The sequence below is a fragment of the Pollachius pollachius genome (assembly GCF_949987615.1).
Source record: "Pollachius pollachius genome assembly, chromosome: 3".
Lineage (NCBI taxonomy): Eukaryota > Metazoa > Chordata > Actinopteri > Gadiformes > Gadidae > Pollachius > Pollachius pollachius.
The window spans coordinates 2,170,570-2,193,191 of record NC_136936.1 but is presented as its reverse complement, the minus strand read 5'-3'; the positions used below and the strand labels follow the sequence as shown (position 1 = coordinate 2,193,191).

Genomic DNA, 22,622 nt, shown 5'->3' with positions numbered 1-22,622 from the left:
CTCTCTGCAGTGCAGCCCCGCATCGAACACCTCTGCCATCAAAAGCGAGGCCTTATTGTTATCACTGATGTGGACGATTAAATTGAATGTCAAAGTTGTGTCTTGAATGCATAAATTGGTTGGACCATAGGGTTGATGCCGCTCGTAGTGCAAATTATGTGAGTATGGCGCATTTTGTTTGTGGTTTAAATCTGTGGTTTTATGTGGCTGAAATCGTTAACAAATTTGATGAAAATATGTGAATCTGTTCGATCTCATAACATGCAGTTGTCGTTCATTGATCCGAGAGCTGTCCATTGTGCTGATTTCTTTCGAGACGATGTGCATCTCCTTCAAATGTGCGCTTAAGGCCCAGACCCACAACGCCGATTTCAGCCGTCGGGTGTCGTCGGTTGTAGCTTTGTTTTGTTGACTTGTGGATAGGCCTACTCATGTTCAGTGATTTTAAAAGTAGCCTCAATTAAACCTGCATGAAGTTGGAAATTATTTGCTGTTGCAAAGAATCGTTTATGAATGCACTTTTAAAAAAGTTGTGGAAATAAAATGTCTTCAAATACAATATTAAAAAACATTTACATTTGATTAGTTATTGAAAGTCATCATTGCCTCAAACACAAAAAAGATGGCATTTACTGAAAAGGCGTGTTAGGTCAGGCGGACGGGAATATATATATTTTTTTTGGGGGGGGGGGGGCTTGGCTGTCCTTACCTACTCTAAGGGGAGGCTCACATTCACCCAATTTGAAAACACCTGGTCTAGAGGGGAGTAGTGGGCCTTGAACTGCGATTGGTCAGAAAGACGTAACAGCTAATGACAACGTTGAACTCTCATGCAGGCTCGAACAGAGTGAGGCACACACGCGCACAAACACACACACACACTAGGGTTGGATTTAGGGATTCGTTTCCGCGATTCAGTTCGCGTCATTCAGTTCGCCAAGAGGAGTCATTCGCGAATCGTTCGTTCGTTCGTTCAGTCGAGTTTCCGGTAGCGGTGAATCGAATCATGGAATGAACGGCTCAGACTCAGCGCCTCCCTCGTTCTCATTCTCATACGTCAACATTACAACTTTAACCAAACGCAGCGGGATGGGGGGTGCAGTTGATTATTGGATGTTTAACATATCAGCAAATAATAGACTTGATTTAGCAATGGAGCCCAAGCAGCCCAAGACTAAATCTAGCTGCCAAAATTAACACTGCCTTCAAAACGAGAGCTGGTTAATTGTGAAAAATGCATTAAACTGTCATCAGACAACGCAGTTATACGCTATTGTAATGACCTCGCCGGTGACATAAGGATGTCCAGTCATGAGTACTTGAAGGAACTTTAATGTAACAAACCAGGTCACTGAAACCCGTAACCAACGGCAAAAAGCCTCACTAACAACAACCGGTTACCCGGGCAACCCCCCAACCCGGTCCCTTCAACGTGCAAGCCCCCACCCTCCTGTTCTCCCAAGGCCCTCCCCCAGCTGACTTGATGATTTGCCCCCCACACTGATTGACAAGAAGAACATCCAATGCATGCACAGAGAACAACTGACATAACGGACAACGAAATACAATGCAACACATAACACAAACTCTTGCACACATGTACATTTACATTTAGGGCATTTAGCAGACGCTTTTATCCAAAGCGACTTACAATAAGTGCATTTGTTACAATAAGTACATTTGTCATAAGAAGTGAAACAATATATCGCTGTCGGTACAGTAAAGATGTTCATAGAACCAAGTGCAAGTAAAACAATCGCTAGGCTAACCCATTCCCCGTGTAAAGCAATGATAGCAGCTACTGTAGATGCTACACAATTAAGTACCTTGAATAAGTGCAATGTGCAAGTGCCAGGACGTACAACATTCAATGGTGGCTGTGCATTGGTTTCTATGCAGAGTCGAGGTGAACTCTGAACAGGTGAGTTTCGAGTCTTTTGCGGAAGCTGGTGAGCGACTCTGTGATCCTGACATCGGTAGGGAGCTCGTTCCACCACTGAGGTCCCAAAACAGAGAACACATAACACACAAACTCTTTAAATGTCCCAGGGTCGCTACACTATAGACTCTAGAGTTTCTGGTATAAAGGCTGGGACGAATTTCAAATGATAAATGTGTACACTTTATGTTGAAAGTATACTGTCGCGATTCCCATTTAAATGAATTGCGGGGTGACTAGTCTTCACAACGAGAGCTGGTAGGTTGTGAAAAATGTGGTATAAAGGCTGGGACGAATTTCGAATTATAAATATGTACAATGTATCCTTTAAATACTCCATGCAACAGACGGCCAACGTGAATAATATATAGCTGGCTCACTAAGCCCATTTGTTTTTTCCCCATTAAACCGGTTGATTTCTGTCTCTCATTGACAAAAATTCAACGAGAGCGTCCTAGACTCAGTCCTAGAACAGCATACGATTGGCTGGCTCTCGTGAGTCGTGACGTCTCTCAGTCGGTCCCTCCTCACCACTCACACAGTGAGTGAACGAACTGTCAGCGAGTCAGCGACTAGTGGGTCTGGGAGGAGTCGAGTCTGAGAACGAACGGGGCGAACGATTCGTTCATTCGAACTGATTCGTTCGCGACCGAGCCAACTCTAACACACACACTTTTAAGGAGTTTTTACCCGCTCCGTATCCAGCTTGTTCCACGCTTTAAGGCCCCAGGCTACTAGTATGCGGCGAGCTGGGGCTCTCATGTTCCCCCCTGCGGTGTATTCCTTGTCCGCATCCCCTGCCATCCAGTTGTCATACGGTTCATGCAGACTGGCTTTGAACGGCTGATTCCATGGATGTACTTTGCGTGTGCCGTGTTTTCCCGCCGATGTGGCGAAGCTGTATATGCTGTTGAGAGCTTAAATAAATTGACTATATAAGTGGACTATGAACAATTATTGAAGTTTAACATTTTGTTCAGCAAACTGACAGATGCAATATTGTCGCCAGTGAAAACCGCAAAATTCTGACTTGTACATTTATGGGCAGATTTAGAATCATTTGTTGCAAAATGTAACAAATTTGATTCTCAATGCATAGCGAATCACGTCGCTATTGCTGTTTCGTGCTGCTGTAGTTTGCACAGATTCAGGAGACCCGCAGTGAATTCAACCCGGTCCATTTGACATCGGGTAGGCGCATGACAGTGTTTATTTGGATACAGGCTTTGCTAATGTCTCATTTTGGTTGCTGGCGCATGTGGTGCACTTTCCTATCCTTAACTGAACATTAACCTACTCAGTAGGCCTGCCTGACGTGAGTCAGACATGACGATGGGTATTTCCTTTACTTCTCAAACTACGTTACAATTGCGTGTTCTTCAGCCCGATTTTAAGATTTTCTCGGGGGAGAAACCCCCGTACCCCCGTTTTAAAAGGACTCTAACTTCTGGGCTACAGCCCCGAATGTTTTCAATTCCTAGCGACGCTCCTGGTGTGTTGTATCTTTGAGCCAGTTTTTTTTTTTTTCAAACGTGGTGATTTGTCTTATATGATCCTTAACATAGTGATCTATGTTATCACTTGATGAAGAAAGGTAAAGAAACGTGTTTTATTTCTCTGTAGGGATCCTTTCCATAATGAACGCATCAATCCAGTATTATGAATCCTCCATTGACTCCTATCTGCTCACCCGTTCAAGGTCTCAATCTGTGAGCTCCAGATGTTAAGTTGTAGAACTTTGTAGAGGATCTTCATAGAGAAATGTCTTATTTAACAAAACAAGTTGTATTAACCATTTTTCAGACTTTGGAAGTGAATATATGAAGAGGATGGCCGTGAGAAGGTCTGGGAAGCCGTCCTCACCTCCGTCACTCGAAATGGGGAGTGACCATTACTTGGGTGAGTTAAATTGAACATAGAAGTGAAATACTCACTCAAATTAATCTTTTGAATCATGGTCCTGAACACGGATCCTCAAATTTGACCTGATGCATTAAATTGGGTTAGGGTTAGGGTCTCACCCTCTACATTGATTACTTCACTCCCTGTCCTTATGTTTCTCTCATCTCTGATTGTCCTCCCTCACCTTAATTATCTCACCTGTCCCTCATTAACATTCCCCTGATAGTATATTATGTCAGCGTGTATCCCTTCCTCTTTGCCAGTTCGTCTTTGTTATTTGTTTCAAACATTTTCGAGTGAAATTTACGGTTCCAGGTTTTCTGATTCCTGCCCGTTTACTCCCGACTATGTCTTTGCCTTCTCCCTGCCGGATTTGCCTGATCTCCAAATAATTTCCTGTGGACCGTCCTATCTTCTAGTAAAGACCATTCTTTCTACCCAGACTTTTGCCTCATGAGTCGGGCTATTGAGTCCTATTTGCCCTGTTGCTCCCCTAGTCGTTAGGCCTTTTGCAGCCAGCCTGTGGTTCCAAAATTATGAGGGCAAAGACGGCAAAAGTGCCCTCTGTAATACCTGTTGGGTATTCTAGGATACAGACTGTAAACCTATGCCTAGTCTAGAACATATGTCATGAACACATAATTTATGTCTTCATCAAGTTGTCATGCAGGGATTACATTTTTTTTTGATCAATGGTTGCAAAAGCAGGTGTTAATACACTGACACATTGATTATTACTCCAAAAGTGATCCGCTTAAGAATCAAGGTGGTTTAACAGAGCAGGAGATACGCTAGCTAACTATTGAGGAGCATGATAGTTGGAAGGTAATCTGGTCCAGCCCATCCAAGTGTCGTTCTGCTACCCGGTATTACACTTGTAAAACTTCAGACTCAAGTATGTTTATTTATTTGTTTTCCTGAACACCAAATCTAAAATGTTTGGTGTTCCAACGCACAACTGAATCCAATGAATTTAAATTGGGTTCTGCTTTGGCAGCAGGAGGCAGCCAGCCTGTGGTTCCCCAACTTAATTCGTCAGGCCCCCCCTTTGGTCAAAATAGGTCATGCATTTTTTAACTTGTATAGCGGAAATGGGGCCTTCAATAAAGTTGGCTGATTTAAAATATTAATAATGAAATGTCCTCAACGTCAGAAGTAAGGGTCTGCTTCGGAACCCAACAGAGTCCACGCATCCCATTTCTATAGTTTCTCAAATGTTAACTAAAACAAATCGTCCAAACGTTATTTCTAATCTGGTGACAATGAAGTGAAACGGATTCATTGAATGCTTCAACTTATTTTGACCACATTATAATCGCTTTGTGATTTAGCTATCGCTAAAGGCCTTATTGAAAAAAACACCATTCTAAGTGATCAGCATCTGTGCCCTCACCCGCTTAGTTCTTTACTTATTTGATTTTTAACCCCCCCACAGCAGGTGTGTGTGTGTGTGTGTGTGTGTGTGTGATTCTGGGACACGATTCAATAGATTCATTTTCATGAGCACGATCCATAACTAGAGGGTGCACTGCTCGTTTCATCCAGCACGAAAATAGTCTGAGAAACGCTCCCATTCAAAAATGCATGGGATACATTTTGTTTTGTGTAGCACAAAAAAAGTTGTGTACCGGTTTGGCCAGCTGCACACATTCAACATACTAGCTACACACATTCAACATACTACATACATGCATACAACAGGCTGACTGCAACCAATCACCTCTTGGCAACTACAATGGTAGCATACTGTATCTGTATTGGGGGAGAGTGATACCTTGGTAACTCAATATTTTTCTCCACATTTATTTGATTCTTATAGCGTGAAGGCAAAATAACTTCAACATTGTCTTTTATGTAAGTTTATAAATGTATCTTTCAGAACATGAAACAAATCAAATGGATGGTCCGAGTTCGTCAGGCGGTTGCGGACAGGGGAGCTTGTCCGACTTTGAGCTGTGCGACCCTCTGGACAGGAGAGCTGGTAGCATGCTGGGTGAGTCTCCTTGTTTTAGTAGTTTTTTTTATTTTTATTTGGACTAGGTCAAAAGGTGTGCGGCTTCCTAGAATGACTGTTGGGGGTTCTGGGATACGAATGTTAAACCTATGGCTTATTTTGAACATGAGTCAAATGCATGACTGAGGTGATCTTCGAGTTGTCATGCATTGATTAAAAAGTAAGATGACCAAGGATTGCCAACCGAATGGAGTAATAAATGAAGGCCACAGAGTTTCTATTAAAGTACCTAGTATGGACGTTAGACCTGGGTTCCTTCTGGTGCATCCGATCACAAAAGTGTGATCGGATGCACCAGTGTAACTGAGGCCTCCTGCTTTGTACTACACTTCCGTGTGACACTTGTAACCCTTTTCAAAAGATAACTGTATGAGTCGCAGTTCTCAAATGGTTATTTCTCATGAATATAATAAAATAAAATGACACCATTTTTATATTATGTATCCTTTATTTAGCAATATGAATTACTGTATCAATGAACTAAAGATACAATAATTGCTGGTTATTGATTTAGTGATGACTTTACTTCAATAATCACTACATTCAACTCAGACTATCCTGAAGTGGGACCTGTTCAGGAGAAAACACCGGACCCCGAAAGGACTGAAGGTAATGTTAACGCGACCGGCAACGGCAGTGATGTCGACATTACTCCGGTTCCTCAAACAGGTAACGATGACATCACCAAGCAGAACAAAGACAAGTTCTAGGCTAACCGGCACAGATGGTATCCATGGTTGGAATTTAACAACGCTTAAATAAGCTGCTTGATTTGTATAATGTACGCGGTGTCGTGCCTTTTACCAGCCGGTGTTGCGGAATGTCAACTTTAAGTCGCCACTCGTTTCTCAAACAGCAGCCCTGAAAAGAAAGCGTGTGGCAGATTCAGCAAGGAATGTGATGGCTAATGCTATTCAAGTTGGGCCGTTGCAGTTTGAGGCGAAAACGAAAACCGCCATCTCAAAGCCGCCTACTTTATAGCAGATTTTTTTTTTTTCTAGTTGAATTCATGAAAGAGATTTCTTTCTTTTAAAAAGAAAACAACTTGCAGCAGTTTGTAGAATTGGTAGGGGTGCGTTGAACAGCCTCTTGCTTTCTCTGCTCCTCCAGCTCCGTCTCCCTGATGGAGCTGGAGGCATTGGGAGAACCAGAAGAAAATTGGGAGGCAGGGCATTCAGTTGTGCTGCTCCCTGTCTGAGGAACAGATTCCTTCAGAGAATTGGACCGTCCCAGAACATTTATAACCCTACTTAAAGCTCCCCATTTTAAATCGGTCTTTAAGGACCTGTTTACCAAGGAAACAAAGGAGGTGAACTTTTATAAATGGGGAGAGACTAATCAGGGAATGAGTTGCAGGTGGGAAGATAAACACACAGCTGAGGGGAATGAGGTGACCACAGGTTGGAGATGTGAAGTGAGGGGGAAAGTCTAAGGACATCTGGTGGACAAGGAGAGATCAAACACTTAACAATATGAAGACAAATACAGAACATGACACACTTTGGAAATTCAGCTAGGTTATTTGGGCCACTTTGAACAAATGCTGAAACAATTCAGTTTAGCAGAAGTAAACTGAGGAAGTCAGTTCTGTAAATGACAGTATTTTGCAGAGTAAAGAAAATGTATTAATGCCATTTGCGACGGCACGTTGGGTGAGTTGAAGTCTCCTAGTTTGAGGAGTAAAAAGTCTACCTGGATAACCCTCTGTATCAGCGGTTTTCAATAGGCGAGAAAAGATACACATCTGTATGCAGCTCTATTGATATCGGTAATTGTGCGTGCTTGTATTAGTTTTAAAATGCATCGTTTCCTTGTCCCAAGTCACCAGAAGTCAGCATTAAGGGAGGAGAAAAAACGTAGGAAATATGATCCTGAATGCATTTCTGGTTCTGTGGAGAGCGAGTTCCCCCAGATCTCCACAAAGGCTATGAAAGTCCTAATCCCCTTCACCTCAACCTACTTGTGTGAGTGTGGGTTTTCCGCACTGACCCTGATTAAAAACAAATACAGATCAAGGCTGCAGGTGGAGGACGACTTGCGTTTATTTCTCTCTGCAGTGCAGCCCCGCATCGAACACCTCTGCCATCAAAAGCGAGGCCTTATGTTATCACTGATATGGACGATTAAATTGTAGGTCAAAGTTGTGTCTTGAATGCATGAATTGGTTGGACCATAGGGTTGATGCCGCTCGTAGTGCAAATGATGTGAGTATGGCGCATTTTGAGAACGAACGAGTCGAGTCTGAGAATGAACGAGGCGAACGAGACGAACGAAGCGAACAAGAGAGAGGAACCAGTTCGGTTCGTTCGTCTTAAAGATTCGTTCATTCGAACTGATTCGTTCGCGACTGAGCCAACTCTAACACACACACTTTTAAGGAGTTTTTCACCCGCTCCGTATCCAGCTTGTTCCACGCTTTAAGCCCCCAGGCTACTAGTATGCGGCGAGCTGGGGCTCTCATGTTCCCCCCTGCGGTGTATTCCTTGTCCGCATCCCCTGCCATCCAGTTGTCATACGGTTCATGCAGACTGGCTTTGAACGGCTGATTCCATGGATGTACTTTGCGTGTGCCGTGTTTTCCCGCCGATGTGGCGAAGCTGTATATGCTGTTGAGAGCTTAAATAAATTGACTATATAAGTGGACTATGAACAATTATTGAAGTTTAACATTTTGTTCAGCAAACTGACAGATGCAATATTGTCGCCAGTGAAAACCGCAAAATTCTGACTTGTACATTTATGGGCAGATTTAGAATCATTTGTTGCAAAATGTAACAAATTTGATTCTCAATGCATAGCGAATCACGTCGCTATTGCTGTTTCGTGCTGCTGTAGTTTGCACAGATTCAGGAGACCCGCAGTGAATTCAACCCGGTCCATTTGACATCGGGTAGGCGCATGACAGTGTTTATTTGGATACAGGCTTTGCTAATGTCTCATTTTGGTTGCTGGCGCATGTGGTGCACTTTCCTATCCTTAACTGAACATTAACCTACTCAGTAGGCCTGCCTGACGTGAGTCAGACATGACGATGGGTATTTCCTTTACTTCTCAAACTACGTTACAATTGCGTGTTCTTCAGCCCGATTTTAAGATTTTCTCGGGGGAGAAACCCCCGTACCCCCGTTTTAAAAGGACTCTAACTTCTGGGCTACAGCCCCGAATGTTTTCAATTCCTAGCGACGCTCCTGGTGTGTTGTATCTTTGAGCCAGTTTTTTTTTTTTTCAAACGTGGTGATTTGTCTTATATGATCCTTAACATAGTGATCTATGTTATCACTTGATGAAGAAAGGTAAAGAAACGTGTTTTATTTCTCTGTAGGGATCCTTTCCATAATGAACGCATCAATCCAGTATTATGAATCCTCCATTGACTCCTATCTGCTCACCCGTTCAAGGTCTCAATCTGTGAGCTCCAGATGTTAAGTTGTAGAACTTTGTAGAGGATCTTCATAGAGAAATGTCTTATTTAACAAAACAAGTTGTATTAACCATTTTTCAGACTTTGGAAGTGAATATATGAAGAGGATGGCCGTGAGAAGGTCTGGGAAGCCGTCCTCACCTCCGTCACTCGAAATGGGGAGTGACCATTACTTGGGTGAGTTAAATTGAACATAGAAGTGAAATACTCACTCAAATTAATCTTTTGAATCATGGTCCTGAACACGGATCCTCAAATTTGACCTGATGCATTAAATTGGGTTAGGGTTAGGGTCTCACCCTCTACATTGATTACTTCACTCCCTGTCCTTATGTTTCTCTCATCTCTGATTGTCCTCCCTCACCTTAATTATCTCACCTGTCCCTCATTAACATTCCCCTGATAGTATATTATGTCAGCGTGTATCCCTTCCTCTTTGCCAGTTCGTCTTTATTTGTTTCAAACATTTTCGAGTGAAATTTACGGTTTTAGATGACAAAAGAAACACAGGGTACATAATATCATACAATAAAATACAAAAGACTGATTTAAAAGTAGCACAATGAAGCAGTCTTAACTGGCTGTACTTCTAAAACCCTCCTGGTCTCTGATGCAATCTAAAATTCATAGGTTAAAATATCCATGTAACCCGTCCATAATAAAACCCTCAGATATAAAGCATGCATCATATTTCATCCTGCAACATTCTTATCTTATCAAAAATAAAACAGAATAAAATGCAATCATCAAACAATAACAAAACTATAAAAAATAAAATAAAAAAAACTGAAGGGCGATACCAGGAGAGCAAAACTGAGCTACCGTCGGCTTATATGTGTAGGGTCCGAGAGGGTAAATTTGGGTGCGAACTCAGGCCAGTTTAAACGCACGGACCATACCGGGAAAAGGCGTGCATAAGACGGGCGTATTTGGCAGTGTAAATGTTTACTGATATCCGCTCCGCAGGGCAGGTTCTGTCCCACAAGCTCCATCTTGGGCTGAAGACCGAAGATCTGGATGACATCAAGGCAGAAAAGAGAAATGCAACCAAGCGGAAAGGCAATATGTCGTTGCTGTTGCAGCACCGAAGACAAGGAAAGGCCACAGCACAGGACCTGCTGAGAGGTCTGGAAGACCTGGAGGACCTACCGGTTGAGACTCATCAATTATTGATGGGTAACGTACTTCACCCACAAACAGGGGCGTCATAGTGGGGGGAAGCAATGGGGAGAGGGCCCTCAAAGCCTGGGATGAAAGATTGTTTTTTGTTTCCAAGTATATAATGTCATAAATACCTTTTGAATTGGCTGAACTTTTCATATGTAAAAATAGTGGAGGCTCACTTTCACCCCTTACAGAAAGCACAAAATGGTTAATTCCACCGCTGCACGAGGATTCCCCAAAACAGTGATGCTGAATGAATGATTGAGGACTGCTAAAGCTGGAGCATTAATTTGCACCACGATAGTCACGTCTTTCACCAAGAAAGGAAAACCGGGGTCACGTAGAAGAAAATAAAGAAGGGAAAGAGAAAAAATATGTTCCTTACTGATTTCTTTCTAAAGAAAGGTAAGCACAAAGGTTTGAGAACGATGGTTCAAGGCTAAGTTTACACGATGACGGTCTGAACAGAAGACGCAAAAGCGGCTTCGCGTCTTCACTTTATATTCCACGTTTAGACAAGCGTTTCGGGAGGAAATCTGCGTGCATACGGTGACGCAAAAGTGTGTGGAATTCGATTGGGTATGCATGTCAGGCGGCTAGATGGTGCTGTGATACACTATCACACAACACCGCCATGTCTGAGCGCATGCGTAGAATCTTCCTTCTCTTATCTGCGCCGCTAAAACCAAAACATAATTATAGATCCTTCTCTGTTCAGTAATAATATCTGTACATATCCTGTACATTTCGTGGAAAGACTCCTGTAAGTTTCTTAGAGCTGCCAGAGCAGCTTGGCGGTCCGACGCATAGAAATAATCCAACATGTTTGTTTATTTCCCTGTACTGGCGCTGTATGTGACGTAAACGCGTACGCGACGTGAGCAGAGTTTTGCGTCTTGGCAGTGTAGACGGAAGCGCTACGGCGGAGCGTATTCAAGTTTTCCACTGGAGGGTGGTTTCAGATTTTTGCGTTTTTAAGCCCCCAAAACGCCGTTTTTCCCTTGTTTACGACCAATGGCCATTATTTCATTTTCTGTAACATGCACGCATATATCCTGTATTTAATACATGTTATATGAACAAAATATTCTGAACAACCCCCAAACATTCTAGATTCCTGTGATAGGAGCGGGACGCTGTGATGAGGAACATTAATGTAAACAATATAAGCACAGTTCACATTGCAAAGATTTCCATGTACTGTCAAACCTTGATGAGGATTCATCACCTTAATAGTGCACTTTAGTCATTTACTAATTTAAAGGTAAACGATTCAGCCGGCTTTTACTCCAAACGATAGCTTTACTCCCGGGCACACTCGTAGCTGCCGTAAATTGTGTTGTTGCCATAAACAGAACAGCGCCTCCCAGAGTGCAACCAAGGCAATGAGTCACTCATATGTGAGTGCTTATTATTCATGCTTCGTGTGTACTGAATATTTATGTTGTTGAGTACAATGAATATGGCAAGCTGCATACTTATAGGAATAAGGAACCAGATTAATAATTGTTTAATTTCTAAAAATCGATCTGAATTATCAACCACTTTTTTTGAGTGTGCAAGAAGACGGAAGAGTCTAGTTTGCTCTTGAATTGTGTGTGTGTGTGTGTGTGTGTGTTCACACAGCAGCATCATCATCAAATTAAAACGCATTGGAAACACAAGCCGTTCCTAGAAATGTATCTAAATTCATTGGGAGAGATAGAAACTTGACCATTAGACCTTCAACCAGGGTGCATCTTGGGATTGCACTGTGAAAATTGTGGGTCTCTGGAAATAAGCCGGACCCTAACCCTAACCCGAAATCACGGACACTCCCTCCCTGCCCTCGGGGTCCGAGAGGGCCAAGGTTCGGTGTAGGGCCCAGTCAGACCCTAGAATAAGGTTCTCAAATATCAGGGCGGTCTGACCTTCTGGTAGGACTTCTCAAAAACTGTCTTTTACACCACATTCTTATCCACTAGGTCTTGCATGCAACACCACTGAGAGGCTTTGTCAAAAAAACTGGAAATCATTTTCTGTAGGCGCTAGAACCCCAAATGTCATAAATGTCGTTCCGGGGACCCCAGGAATGTGCTAATACATTTTGGCATCTCTAGCTATCTCGAAAGGGCGGGAAAATGGGCATGATCTCCAACAGTAAATGGGCATAAAACAGCGGGTATTTTGAAGTCCCCATTTCTTGTGGGATGGAGGTGTAAATTTGTGCCTTAAGGCGTGTAGACACAGCTGGCCTGTGGACAAGTTTTTGAAGTCTGGGGTCAAAAGGATCCGGCACCACGGCTTTTATGAGATAAAAAAAGTGTGTGCATTTCGCTCACAACTTTTTGTCATTATTAAAAAGAGGACTGATTCTCAGATATGCATGTCGGGTAGCTAGGGTGTAGGTCTGGGAAGAACTTCAGCTCAAAATCTTGCAAACAAGCTGCTGGGTTAGGCGCAACAAGATGGAGCACTTGCTGATGCCTTGTTAGTAGTTTCTTGAAGGGCTGGAGCACCGAAATTGATAATCGTATATGTCCTTTGAGACCCTCTTTGATATAAACCTGTCCACAAGTCTATAGCTTACTTGTAACTGTCCTTGACTCAGAAGTCACCTACTCATTGCATCACTTCCTGTAGGGCTTTAGACTCCTAATTGATCATTGTATATTTGAATGCCCTCTTTCTGTTTTATGTCACCACCACCATTGGGGCGTGGCAACAAGTCTCTATGGACAGTAGGGGTACAACGGATATAGATAGGAAGCTTGCGATGAGCATTTCAATCAACATTAATAGTCAATACACACTCAGGATGAGGAATGACCTCTCACACGTAATCAATTAATGAATTGTTTCAAATAAATCTGGCTTGTTAAATCAATGAGCTTTTTGTTATTTGTGTTATTGACTGTGTCACTACCAAATCTGTCTGTGAATCAGTGATTAAAAAAATAAACGAGTCACTGTGTTCACTGCGGGTGGCCTTCAAAAGGCAGCTTGGAATCTCTGCCTTTTTCCTAGCCAGCGGAAATTAGATTACGACAAAAACAAAACAATTCACGGCAGGTCAGCTGCCACACTTAACGTTGTTGTGGCAATGAGCGCTTGGGAGCAGAGCTATTGTTTGGAGTAAAAGCCGGCGTAAAATCATTGGAGTAAAATCATTTATCTTTAAATTAGTAACGGACTGAAGTGCACTATTAAGGCGATAAATCCTCATCAGTATTGTTTAAATTACACTTTACACGTAACTCATAAACCTGTTTGCACAGTGAACTGTGCTTACATTGAGTACATTAATTCAACTCAAATCACTGTATTCGTCCCAGAGGGGCAATTCAAAGGGGGTGCATGACAGTAGCTAAAAGAGACACAATCAACAAACACAAGCAGCACACACACACACACACACTGCATAATCAACTCACACATGCGATACACACAAACACACACTACACAATCAAGCAACACACATCAAAATAACATTCAACACATGGGTAAAAAGTGCTTCATAAAGGGCTTAAATTATAAAGTGCATTGCAGCATGTTCATAAGTCAGTGTTCCGCATTAAGGAGCTGGACAGCCCTGGGGATGAAGGTTGCCTTCCTCCTCTGTGTACGACAGCCTGGCAGCGGAGTCTGCGTCCTGAGGGGAGCCACTTGAAGTCAGGAAACAGGACATGGGAGGGGTCCTGAAGAATCCTACGTGCTGATTTTACTGTCTGTTGATCATATAGGGCGGGGAGAGTTCGAACAGGATGCCCAATGATTTTTCAGCAGACCTTAACCACATTCAACAGGCGGTTCCTGTTTTGCAGGGTGATAGAGTGGAACCAGCTAGTAAAGGAAAAGGTCTTGACATTTTCAATGAAGGCATAGTAGAATGTGGTGAGAATGTCCTTGTTGATCCCAAATGATTTCAGCTTCCTGAGTTGGTACTGTCTCTGATGGCACGTTTTTTGAATTTCCTCTGTGTTAGAGGTAAATCTTAGCAGGTTGTCAAAGAATGTTGTATTTGTATTCCTCTACTATCTCCACTGGCTCCTCCTGGATGATAGTGGTGACTGCCTCAGCCATCTGTCTCTGTTTGGGGGAGAAGGTCACAATCATCTCCTTGGTCTTACTTATGTTGAGCTCAAGACAAGAGCTTCCACACCATTCTACAAAGTCCTGCAGGGCTGAGCTGTGATGTTGGACAGTGTCGTCAGTAAATTTCACAAAGTGACAATTTGTCTGGGTGGATCTGCAGTCATCTGTGTAGAGGATGAAGTGGAGTGGGGAGAGGAAACAGCCTTGGTGAGAGCTAGTGAAGGTGAAGAGGGTGTCGGACAGGGTGTGGTTCACCAACACCCTCTTTGACCTGTTGGTGAGGAAGTCTATAATCCACAGAGTGAGTTGGTGGTTGAGAAGGAAGCGTGCTCTGGGATACGATTCAATAGATTAATTTTCATGAGCACGATCCATAACTAGAGGGTGCACTGCTCGTTTCATCCAGCACGAAAATAGTCTGAGAAACGCTACCATTCAAAAATGCATGGGATACATTTTGTTTTGTGTAGCACAAAAAAAGTTGTGTACCGGTTTGGCCAGCTGCACACATTCAACATACTAGCTACACACATTCAACATACTACATACACGCATACAACAGGCTGACTGCAACCAATCACCTCTTGGCAACTACAATGGTAGCATACTGTATCTGTATTGGGGGAGAGTGATACCTTGGTAACTCAATGTTTTTCTCCACATTTATTTGATTCTTATAGCGTGAAGGCAAAATAACTATTCAATATTGTCTTTTATGTAAGTTTATAAATGTATCTTTCAGAACATGAAACAAATCAAATGGATGGTCCGAGTTCGTCAGGCGGTTGCGGACAGGGGAGCTTGTCCGACTTTGAGCTGTCCGACCCTCTGGACAGGAGAGCTGGTAGCATGCTGGGTGAGTCTCTTTGTTTTAGTAGTTTTTTTTATTTTTATTTGGACTAGGTCAAAGGTGTGTGGCTTCCTAGAATGACTGTTGGGGGTTCTGGGATACGAATGTTAAACCTATGGCTTATTTTGAACATGAGTCAAATGCATGACTGAGGTGATCTTCGAGTTGTCATGCATTGATTAAAAGGTAAGATGACCAAGGATTGCCAACTCAAAGCAGGTGTAAAAACCGAATGGAGTAATAAATAAAGGCCACAGAGTTTGTATTAAAGAACCTAGTATGGACGTTAGACCTGGGTACCTTCTGGTGCATCCGATCACAAAAGTGTGATCGGATGCACCAGTGTAACTGAGGCCTCCTGCTTTGTACTACACTTCCGTGTGACACTTGTAACGCTTTTCAAAAGATGACTGTATGAGTCACAGTTCTCAAATGGTTATTTCTCATGAATATAATAAAATAAAATGATACCATTTTTATATTATGTATCCTTTATTTAGCAATATGAATTACTGTATCAATGAACTAAAGATACAATAATTGCTGGTTATTGATTTAGTAATGACTTTACTTCAATAATCACTGCATTCAACTCAGACTCTCCTGAAGTGGGACCTGTTCAGGAGAAAACACCGAACCCCGAAAGGACTGAAGGTAATGTTAACGCGACCGGCAACGGCAGTGATGTCGACATTACTCCGGTTCCTTGAACAGGTAACGATGACATCACCAAGCAGAACAAAGACATGTTCTAGGCTAACTGGCACAGATGGTATCCATGGTTGGAATTTAACAACGCTTAAATAAGCTGCTTGATTTGTATAATGTACGCGGTGTCGTGCCTTTTACCAGCCGGTGTTGCGAAATGTCAAATTTAAGTCGCCACTCGTTTCTCAAACAGCAGCCCTGAAAAGAAAGCGTGTGGTAGATTCAGCAAGGAATGTGATGGCTAATGCTATTCAAGTTGGGCCGTTGAAGTTTGAGGCGAAAACGAAAACCGCTATCTCAAAACCGCCTACTTTATAGCAGATTTTTTTTTTTCCTAGTTAAAGTCATGAAAGAGATTTCTTTCTTTTAAAAAGAAAACAACTTGCAGCAGTTTGTAGAATTGGCAGGGGTGCGTTGAACAGCCTCTTGCTTTCTCTGCTCCTCCAGCTCCGTCTCCCTGATGGAGCTGGAGGCATTGGGAGAACCAGAAGAAAATTGGGAGGCAGGGCATTCAGTTGTGCTGCTCCCTGTCTGAGGAACAGATTCCTTCAGAGAATTGGACCGTCCCAGAACATTTATAACCCTACTTAAAGCTCCCCATTTTAAATCGGTCTTTAAGGACCTGTTTACCAAGGAAACAAAGGAGGTGAACTTTTATAAATGGGGAGAGACTAATCAGGGAATGAGTTGCAGGTGGGAAGATAAAAACACAGCTGAGGGGAATGAGGTGACCACAGGTTGGAGATGTGAAGTGAGGGGGAAAGGAAGGAAAGGACATCTGGTGGACAAGGAGAGATCAAACACTTAACAATATGAAGACAAATACAGAACATGACACACTTTGGAAATTCAGCTAGGTTATTTGGGCCACTTTGAACAAATGCTGAAACAATTCAGTTTAGCAGAAGTAAACTGAGGAAGTCAGTTCTGTAAATGACAGTATTTTGCAGAGTAAAGAAAATGTATTAATGCCATTTGCGACGGCACGTTGGGTGAGTTGAAGTCTCCTAGTTTGAGGAGTAATAAGTCTACCTGGATAACCCTCTGTTTCAGCGGTTTTCAATAGGCGAGAAAAGATAATTATCTGTATGCAGCTCTATTGATATCGGTAATTGTGCGTGCTTGTATTAGTTTTAAAATGCATCGTTTCCTTGTCCCAAGTCACCAGAAGTCAGCATTAAGGGAGGAGAAAAAACGTAGGAAATATGATCCTGAATGCATTTCTGGTTCTGTGGAGAGCGAGTTCCCCCAGATCTCCACAAAGGCTATGAAAGTCCTAATCCCCTTCACCTCAACCTACTTGTGTGAGTGTGGGTTTTCCGCACTGACCCTGATTAAAAACAAATACAGATCAAGGCTGCAGGTGGAGGACGACTTGCGTTTATTTCTCTCTGCAGTGGAGCCCCGCATCGAACACCTCTGCCATCAAAAGCGTGTCTTCAAATACAATATTAAAAAACATTTACATTTGATTAGTTATTGAAAGTCATCATTGCCTGAAACACAAAAAAGATGGCATTTACTGAAAAGGCGTGTTAGGTCAGGCGGATGGGAAAATATTTTTTTTTTGGGGGGGGGGGGGCTCGGCTGTCCTTACCTACTCTAAGGGGAGGCTCACATTCACCCAATTTGAAAACACCTGCTCTATATCATAGTTCTTCCCAGTCAAAATACATTTCACACACACCAGATATATAATATATATATCATATAATAACATAATGAGACCTCATTTTATAAATATTACTTCATTTTTAAACTAGGTCAAAGATGTGTGGCTTTCTTGAATATCTGTCAAGGATTCTGGGATACAAATTCTACACCTATTGCTTGTTTCGAACATACTTCGCATGACTGATGTATATTTTCGAATGCAAACTTTTTTCTGGAGGTCGACATTTTCTTGAACCCACCAGAGTCCACACATTCCATTTCTATAGCTTCTATAGATAACTAAAACCAATCGGTCACACGTTATCTCTAATCTGGTGACAATGATATGAAACAGATTCATTGAATGCTTCAACTTCTTTTGACCACATTGTAATTGCTTTGTGATTCAGCTATTGCTAAAGGCCTTATTGAAAAAACTGTCCTGCTCAGCCATTCTAAGTGGTCAGCAGTCTTGACTTGCTGTTCAACTAAAAACCCTCCTGGTCTCTGATGCAATCCAACATTCATCCGGTAAAATATCCATGAAACACGTCGACCCCTCAGATATTAAAGACCTAGTATATAACATTTAGACACAACTTTATTAATCCTCCATAGGAGAAATTTGTTTGTTACAACAGCCCAGCAGCAGCGGAAAAATACAGGATATAATTTAAGAATTTGTTTAACTTTAAAACAACCCCTTTTTTTATCGCAGCTGTTGCGTTTAGGAAATTGCATTCTATTACATTGTGATGTTTTTCAGATTTTTATTTATTTTTAGGGATCTCTATGATTCACACTGGTCATGTTCTCAGGTCGGAAAATCCGGAAAAATCACATCCCTGAGGACGGTTCTGATTCTGGTAAGAGTTGTGGTCCTTCTGGTAATTCTCTCACACTACATACCTCAGGGTTTCTCCATACCTCCTCACCCTTCTTTCTGTTTTGTCTTTTTGCCAGGCGACGAAGATGATGAAGTGGATGAAGGTGAGCAGTGTGTCCGACAACCAGTGTTGGGCAAGTTACTTTAAATTAGTAACTTAGTTACAGTTACTAGTTACTTCTTTCAAAAGTAACTCAGTTACTTTAAGTTACTCGTTACTTTCAAGGTAACTGCTGTAATAGCTCGCATCAGATTCAAGATGATGGTACTGGCATACAAGGCAGTCGATGGAACTGCCCCTGCCTACCTCCAAGCACTAGTAAAGCCACACACCCCAGCTCGATCCCTCCGCTCAACTACCTCAGCTGGACGTCTGGTACCGCCATCGCTAAGAGCAAGCAAAGGTCGATCAGCAAAGTCACAACTTTTTTATGTTTTGGGACCTCAGTGGTGGAACGAGCTCCCTACCGATGTCAGGATCGAAGAGTCGCCAAAAAAAAACAAAACAATGCACAGCCACCATTGAATGTTGTACGTCCTGGCACTTGTACATTGCACTTATTCAAGGTACTTAATTGTGTAGCATCTACAGTAGCTGCTATCGCTGCTTTACACAGGGAATGGGTTAGCCTAGCGATTGTAATACTTGCACTTGGTTCTATGAACGTCTTTACTGTACCGACAGCGATATATTGTTTCACGTCTTATGACAAATGTACTTATTGTAACAAATGCTTTTTTTTGCTTTTTTTTTTTTTTTGGATAAAAGCGTCTGCTAAATGCCCTAAATGTAAATGTAAATGTAACTAGTTACTAGGGAAAGTAACTTTTTTTTTCTAAATTATCTTATTTGTATCTTATGTGTTGCCTCCCTAACTGGATAGCTAGGGAGGCTGCCAGTCCTCTGGCTTGCTTACATGTAAGTCCTATCCTACCACAAGCGCAATGCGCCACTAGTGACCTGAACGTGCCATAACAGTGTAGTAGTGTGAGTGCAAATGAATGAAATATTTCCATTGTTTCCAACTGTTTCCAACCCTCTACAAATGCACACACATTATTTTGGGGTTGATGTGGCATAGTGTTCGACAAAACAACTGTAAAATTTGATCATTGTACCCAGTATCACTACGATGAAGCAGTCGATCAACAAAACACAACATACAGTATGTTTTGAAACTTTTGATAGGCATATTTATCGTAGCCATTGAAACAGGTACAAAGTATAGTTTTGGCAGTGCAAAAATTAAACTGTGCCTCAAACCATTTAGCAAGATAGATAGTTAGATAAATAAAACAACTGATGAAATCAATAATGGAGGATAATTTGCTTTAGTAGTCTATGTTAGTATGTCTACGTCTGTATCAGTCTTTGTCCATACATCTCCATCATTTGTTTAGCTGTGTCTGGGTTATAGACAACAACAGGGGCAACAGGCTTTGTAAAATCAAGCTTTCGTTGTTTCGTTGGCTGGAGTGGCTTCTCCTTTAGCGTCGGCGGAGCTGACGTTAGCAGCAGCATCACCTGTGTTACCTTCAGAGTCTTTTTCAACTAGCTTGGTAGATGCGTGTTGTTTCTGAAGATGTTTCATCAGATTAGAATTGCTAGTTTTTGATGTGGCTAGAGTTTTCGAACCTCCACAAAGATGACAGGTCACCAAAATATTCCTTATGTCTTTTACTGTCAGAAAGGAAAAATAATGTGCATATTTCCATGAGAGAAATACAACGCCTGGACCGTCGTCGACTGCCGCTGTCACACCAAATTTGTACCAGGTGCCAAATTTGTACCGGGTACGTAATCCATTCCAAACCTGCCTGGCAACAGATTATCGCGGACGATCGCGTCGATTGACGTAGGAAGGTTCAAGAACATTCGCGGTTAAACACTCGGTTTACTACACATTAAACACAGAGGTTACTAGCTAAATTCGATTAAACGATTAAATGCAATACAAATATAAAGTTAGGAACGCTAATAAATGTAATTTGTAAAGTTAGGGCTATCTGTCTTGTCGCGCTCAATGAACGACTTCGCGAATGTTCTTGAACTCAATGAACGACTTCGCGAATGTTCTTGAACCTTCCGATGTCAATCGACGCGATCATCTGTTGCCAGGCAGGTTTGGAATGGATTACGTATGGATTACGTACCCGGTACAAATTTGGCACCCGGTACAAATTTGGTGTGACACCCCCATTGTTTTAATTCATTTACTTGCGCGTCGCTGCGTCACGTGACTCACGTCCGCTTCACGTCCACCACGGAAACTGTAGTTCTGGGTTATGCACGTGAAGTAACGAGTAACGAGCCTGTTTAAATCGCAGTAACGATAACGCGTTACTGATTTTGACAAAGTAATTAGTTACAGTGCTAGTTACCGCAAAAGTAACGTAGTTACTGTAAAGCGTTACTTAATAACGCGTTAGTCCCAACACTGCCGACAACAGTAGTATCTCACTGGGTGTATAAAATATATCCTGGTTCACTGAGGAATGCTGCCTTCCAGTGTATCATGAGGCCAACTGTAATTGGAGGGCTTAATGCCCACATTATTCTCACACTGGACATGCTGTCGGTCTTGTTACTGACAGTAATTATTTATCCTGACAGAGGAGATGCACTTCAAGACACATTGTGAAAAATGTAAAGCAGCTCACCAGGTAAATTTCAACAAAATGAATACCTTTACATTACATTTATATTACATAAATTACCTTAAAGTTAAGACAATTAGAAGTATTGCTCTCTATTGTTGTTTGCTTATGCTTTTTTATAGACTCCCGAGTATGTGACGGTTACCCCAATGAGGATTTCTAAGTGGAGCTTCCAGTAAGTGACATTCAGTCCTGACATCAGTCCAATGGGGTTATCAGAATAATATGGTCCCAACCGCAAACAGATTATGTTGTGTGTGTGTGTGTGTGTGTGTGTGTGTGTGTGTGTGTGTGTGTGTGTGTGTGTGTGTGTGTGTGTGTGTGTGTGTGTGTGTGTGTGTTAGGGTACAGCTGGAAGGCGAGGGTACCTTTGAGTGTTCGGCTACAGGTCTGGTGTTTGAAGTGTCGGAGCAGGCTCTGGTCCGCTACTCGGTCCTGTCCTGGTTCAAATTCTCTGAGTTCCTCAAGGACTCCTGGAGACCTGCTGGATCGATTTATGATGTGGATGTGGTCAACAAAGATCCATCTGTGCTCAAGTTTATCCATTTCCCACACTCTCTGTGCCTTGCTGGTAAGAACACATTCTGACTGTGAAGAGGGGGGGATTCATAGGCCGAACATTCTAAGAATCTCTGTGTGCATGGCAGCTTTGGCAGTGTTTTGTTGACCAACCATTCTGGTAATTTCTTGGTTTCAAATTGGGCTGACTCACGCAGCTCATATCAACTTTGGATAATCGACATTCACTATTGGTTGTTTTTCCCTTTGTTTTATTTAATATTTAAAAAATACTAAAAAGGCAAAGCAATTCCATTTTTCTAATATTTTATTCATAACCATGGAACTTTGAAGGATGTTCCATCACAAGGCTCCCAGTTCAGTTTTCCTCTTGTTTTCACATTTCACAAGATCCCTGCTTATTTAAAAAATGCAATCTGGATTAGAAAATTGTCATTGGAAACATATAATATAATGTTTATTGTTTTACTTACACATGTATTTCTCTAGACTTAAGTACATACTGGCTATTATCATTTCCCAACAGGCTCGAATAATGTTATGTTATGTTAACGTTCCCACAGAACCTGTGCATGATCTGAGCTTCAGTGTTCTGCATGTAAAGGAACGCCATGCCAACATTGAGTCGACGGTGGACTTCAAGGCGAGCCATGTTATATGGCGTGTGTCCTCACTTTCTCATGTGGGCCCCATCATTCCGAGCAGTCAGAAGATGAAGCACCACGCGTTGGTGTTGATTTACAAGGAGCTGAACAAATACCACAAAAACAAATTCATCTTCCACCTGTTTTTGGCACCGAACGACGACTCTGAGATCCAGGTGATGAAGCAAAA

The 22,622-nt window shown here is 42.2% G+C and overlaps 1 protein-coding gene across 9 annotated transcripts in view; it reads left to right on the top strand.

The window, feature by feature from the left end:
• Window positions 1–22,622, top strand: part of LOC307072885 (uncharacterized protein) — a 47,092-nt gene that overhangs the window by 10,263 nt on the left and 14,207 nt on the right. For 8 of the 9 annotated variants that reach the window (XR_013811703.1, XR_013811704.1, XM_079732432.1 and 5 more), the window contains 13 exons: window positions 3,743–3,838; window positions 5,721–5,834; window positions 6,408–6,464; window positions 9,358–9,453; window positions 10,243–10,452; window positions 15,257–15,370; window positions 15,962–16,018; window positions 18,544–18,591; window positions 18,689–18,715; window positions 21,226–21,275; window positions 21,392–21,444; window positions 21,614–21,840; window positions 22,352–22,608. Coding sequence is in view for 7 of the 9 variants with exons in the window: in XM_079732432.1 (XP_079588558.1) it covers window positions 3,743–3,838; window positions 5,721–5,834; window positions 6,408–6,464; window positions 9,358–9,453; window positions 10,243–10,452; window positions 15,257–15,370; window positions 15,962–16,018; window positions 18,544–18,591; window positions 18,689–18,715; window positions 21,226–21,275; window positions 21,392–21,444; window positions 21,614–21,840; window positions 22,352–22,608 (1,406 nt within the window). In the remaining 2 variants the exon portion in view is untranslated. The remainder of the gene's footprint in view (window positions 1–3,742; window positions 3,839–5,720; window positions 5,835–6,407; window positions 6,465–9,357; window positions 9,454–10,242; window positions 10,453–15,256; window positions 15,371–15,961; window positions 16,019–18,543; window positions 18,592–18,688; window positions 18,716–21,225; window positions 21,276–21,391; window positions 21,445–21,613; window positions 21,841–22,351; window positions 22,609–22,622) is intronic. The other variant, XM_079732433.1, reaches the window with a different exon arrangement.